At 36.9% G+C, this 4664-nt stretch overlaps 1 protein-coding gene across 9 annotated transcripts; it reads left to right on the forward strand.

The window, feature by feature from the left end:
* The first annotated feature begins 201 nt into the window (after window positions 1–201).
* Window positions 202–3638, forward strand: LOC18098321 (uncharacterized). 9 transcript variants are annotated; one of them, XM_024600053.2, is made up of 5 exons: window positions 202–232; window positions 1472–1569; window positions 1652–1728; window positions 2595–3026; window positions 3404–3638. In XM_024600053.2, exons 4-5 carry the CDS (start codon window positions 2733–2735, stop codon window positions 3545–3547), a joined length of 438 nt encoding a protein of 145 aa, XP_024455821.1. In that variant the 5' UTR covers window positions 202–232; window positions 1472–1569; window positions 1652–1728; window positions 2595–2732; the 3' UTR covers window positions 3548–3638. The 9 variants fall into 9 exon arrangements, with proteins under 9 accessions (XP_024455821.1, XP_024455819.1, XP_024455826.1 ...); XM_024600051.2 differs by lacking the exon at window positions 202–232 and adding an exon at window positions 341–486; XM_024600052.2 differs by lacking the exon at window positions 202–232 and adding an exon at window positions 512–1302.
* Window positions 3639–4664: the final 1026 nt, after the last annotated feature.

The raw sequence follows: 4664 nt of genomic DNA on the forward strand, positions 1-4664 counted from the left end.
AGATAATTAAAGAAGCTCGGACTCAAAAGAAGAAATCATGGGATTTTTGTTCATACAAATGGTGCTTCGAACCTGGAACGAGCTCAAAAAAATACTTGTAAAGAGTTAGGAAAATAAATAATATATATATATATTTGGATTTTAATGAGAAAGGTGAAGATAAGGCTTTCATTTCATTCTCGGACAAGGTGATTGTGTGGTTGACGAAAGAGTCTCAATCAATGTTTTGGAGGTAAAATTAAAGAGCTTCTTTCTTTTTCCTGGCTTCTTTTAATAATTTATGCTGCAATTATTACTCCATTTGTTTTCCAAAACTAAATAATTCAAGTTTTCTTTTTGTAGCTGAGAGGATTCTTAGCTTAATAGTAATCTCTCTCTCTCTCCCCCTCTCTCTATGTTTTTAAAAGTTTTATATTGTTAAAGGTAAGGGTTTTCGTGGCTCTAGTGTTAGTTTCTGACAAAAGTTAAGGGGTTCGCTCTCAACAGGTTGTTAAATTTTACTTTTTTAAAATTTTTTTATTTAATTCTGGATAGCAATGTGGTCTAGATCATCAACCTTTTCAAGATTCATTTCTTCTGGCCACACAGCCATTTCTTTCTTCTCTTAAATCATGGCAGTTTGGTACTGCATAGCTGTAAGGTCTCGAAGACATTGATTCTCTCTCTCTGTCTTTTGGCCACACATGCCCTTGTTCTGTAGCAAAGCCCTTTCAGATTAAATTATGCACATGGCTTGTTGCTGTTGCTGTTGTAATATATAACCTTTTGATGTCCTAGCAGCTTCTTCATTCTTTCTATTTAATGGTAGATTACGTGAGATATTGCCATGCCTTTCCCATGATTACATCTTGATATTTAAGCTGGATTTGAGCTGGGAACCTAGGCATTAATCCCGTCAAAATGAGCTCTAAACTTGAATCCAGAAGGTACGTGATAATTAATAGTCAAAATGAGCAATTAGTGATTTCCATTAGCACTAACCAGTGTGTTTTTCTTGCTGTAATATGGCATTATTCTTGATGATGATTATAATCATACATCATGTGAAAAACTGATCAATGGTTGGTCACTTGGTGGTCATAATTATTTGTCAGTTCATAATTACAAGAGTAGTTGATAAATCATAAACTCCAGCAGCCTACAGGTTAATTAATTGTGGGGTTATTAAGGTTAATGTAATGTAATTCAGCACTCAAAAGGTGACGACTTTTTTAAAGGCACCAAGAGGCCTTTCCTGTTTTCGGCTCTCCAGACATGAAGGCCCATGCTTTTGATTTCTTAAAATATGCTTCTTGAGACAAGGTATAGTAATCAGTAAGTTAGGCATCCGGATCTTGAACACCAAAAATTGTACTGCTGGCCTTTGATTATCATATAACTTTGTCTTTACATTTTCTGTTGGAGTATAAAGCTAGTTCGGCTACATGACGTAAAGTATTCATTGAGAAGTGTAAATGTCTTGTGTTTCCAGGGCAGCGAATACCCTCTAGAATCTCAAGACTTGGATGATGCATGCTTCTATTTCTCAGGGCCAAATTCAAATGCCTTCCAGCTCCACTAAATGATGAGGTCAGGTTACACTTTATATAGCTATCTATGATCATAATAGTGTATAGCAAATTAGCAGCTCACCTATTTCACCACACCACAGGAAGAGCAGCATCAACTGAAGATCATCAAAATCCGCATCACCTTCTCTTGAATATCTGCGAGCAAGAAAACTTTCATGTTAGTTCTAGTTCTATCTGCTTGTCATTGGTTTTTCTAGCTTGAGCTTCTTCGTTCAGAATTACATTTTCTCAAATATCTTGGTGTTACCTGACCTCAGATCTGGTATATCACAAGTGGCATCATCATTTTCACCCTGTCTTCTGAGTTTAGTCTTTATCTGTGTACTCTTGTGTATATAGACAGCAATTATTTAGTGGGATTAGCTGATCCTCTGGAAATATACGATCTCTGTGTGCTGATGAATGTCCACAGGCATGCTTGTCTACACAATGTAATTAGTAGGCGGCATGGTCTTGCTTTGTAGTGATCATTACCAATCTTTATGTAGTGTGATGGGAAATGTTTATGACTTAACCATTCCTGTGAAGGGCAATGTTTATGAGAAGTTAGGAGTAATTTAATAGGTGTTTCTTGACACATAGTTTGAAATTAAAACAGCAGGTAGCCTAGTATGCGACAGACAGAGAAAGACCATTGTTGGAAATTGAAGGGCAGTAGTTGAAATCCAAAGGCAGTTGCAAAGGTCAAAGCTCCTCTAGAAAAATGGCATTCTTGTCAAGATTCACATGAACACTTCCTTAGGAAGGTCAGGTCCCCTGGATTTTTTAGGGGTCTGGTTTTAGAACTAGACCACCAGTTATTCACTTGCCTGTTCACCTAGCTTACGGTCAAGTTTTCCTATCTGTAATCGTATAGTCATTTTCCTCAGCATTGTGTTCACTTTTGTTCTTACTGTTGATGAAGGATGATGCCTTCTTCCTTCACATTGTAATTGCTAGTGTGTGCGCGCGCGTTAAACTTTTGTTCTCTTTGTTTGCTAAGCAATTCCGTTATTCATCAGAGTGCTAAATTTTTTGCTTCAGGGACAATGACTGACCACAGGACCAGAGACAGGACACAACTATTGGATTTCAGTCTCAAGAAGCTATAAGTGTACATTTGATACTTCAGAGTTGTGCTACCCACAATAGCCCTTCAGGAAGAAAGAAAACAAGAAGACAATGAGTGAGCTAGGTTCTGAAAGATCAAAGCCATGGAACATATACACAAGTTCAGACCCTGCACCATCTCAAACAGGAGAAATTGATAGGGAAGCTCCATGGAAAAGTTTTGGAACGTCCATGAATGCCATTTCTTTTGGTTTTGTTGCAACAGCAATCTTGATATCAATGTTTCTGATAATGGCCATCTTCGAACATCTGTTTAGGCCTAATCCTTCTTTTTCTACACCTCAAGAAGTCACCGATGGTTCTTCAGAATCAAGACCACTACACAAACTTGGCAACCCTCAAACGGTAAGTCCTCACTAAGCATTTAAGTTGTGTTTCACTTTTTGATAAAAAAAAGAAAACCATGTACTATTGTAGCGATTGGTTGTTGTCCCGAGACAAAAGAGATGGAGATATTAGAGATAAAGAAGATATGTCTCCTGTACTTCTTATTTTGAAAGGACAGAAATTCATTTTAAAAATATCCTAGAAACATTTATTTTATATCTGTCTTGATCCCTCTAACTAAACACGTATTTGTTCTTTTTGTATCTGTTTTTTTTTTTAATTCTGAAACACTAACCAAACTCAATCATATATTTTTCTTCGGCCTAGTGTGTAAGAAGCCTGCTGGTTATATGCTTCTATGGATTGATGAAAATAAGTTCTTGGCTTTGTGACAGGTCCCAGCAGCTTATGCATCAGATTTTGCAGTAGTGATGCCTGGACAGCAGCTTCCAACTTATATTGCCCAACCAGCACCCTTACCTTGTCCAAGGGAAAAGATTTATTGGCCTAACCATGAGCAAAACCTTGTATTTCCTTGAAAACATAGTGTAATACTTGCATTTGATTATGCAGCGGAAGTTATGTTATACTATCTATCTATATCAAAATGATTCATCACTATTATGCACTCCTCATTTCTTTGGCTTTTGTTACCAGATGAGACTAATTAATGAAAATCTGGCCATTTTTACTTGAAAAATCGACCATTCCTGATAAAAAAAGAAGAAGAAGAAGAAAGAGAAAGAAATAGCCCTCCGTTGACCAATCATGCCACCTTGAGTGGGCAATTCATGGGTTTTGCCTTTCTTTAGGATAAGATGCTCTGTCAGAAAGACTTCGCTGTATTTCTACTGTTTGAATCATCACAAGGATTTCCAGTGTTGGAAATTTTTTTCATCAAAATGTCAATCAGCAAATTATATGCTATAGTACGATGCCTTGTAAATTTGTCAGTGTAAATCTGCACACGAACTTGGCCATTTTCCAAGTATCATGTGTTGAAGAAGCACAATGTGTTCTACAAGATAAATGTTACAGAAGACAATGATGATTCAATATTCCAATCCCACACCAAAGCTTTCATAATAAATGGCACAACTTTGGCTATGATATCCTTTTAGATCCTCAAAAACTCCCTTTCCTTTGTTAGCACACAAACTACAGCAGCCTACTAAGGAACGATTTTTGTCCCATAGGTTCTGCTCTTCTGTATCCTATCTGCAGTTAACATGATAGCATATATCTCTTGAACAGAAATCACCTGGGAGAAACAACAGGTTGTTACGATTCAGGATGGCAGAATAATGGTGGGAAACAACAACAAGAAGAAGGCTGCTGTGGGAAGGCAAACGTCAGGGACACGCAACCTGCTATTAGTTGTAGAATTCTGTTAGTTAGTTAGAGTTAGTTGGATTAATCTGTTAGTAGTTAATATTGATCACTATAAAAGCGCAGTGTATGGATCACATTGGATATGAATAGATTGCAGTCCAATTTCGATCTCATTTCTCTCTTCTCTGACTCTTCTCTGCTAATATCATTTCTCTCTTCTCTTGACTCTTCTCTGCTAATATCATTCTGCTTCTTAGCCTCATCTTTTTCTTGATTTGTTAAGTGATCTTAACAATTGGTATCAGAGCCTTAAGATCTAACACT

Source organism: Populus trichocarpa, chromosome 4 (genome assembly GCF_000002775.5).
Source record: "Populus trichocarpa isolate Nisqually-1 chromosome 4, P.trichocarpa_v4.1, whole genome shotgun sequence".
Lineage (NCBI taxonomy): Eukaryota > Viridiplantae > Streptophyta > Magnoliopsida > Malpighiales > Salicaceae > Populus > Populus trichocarpa.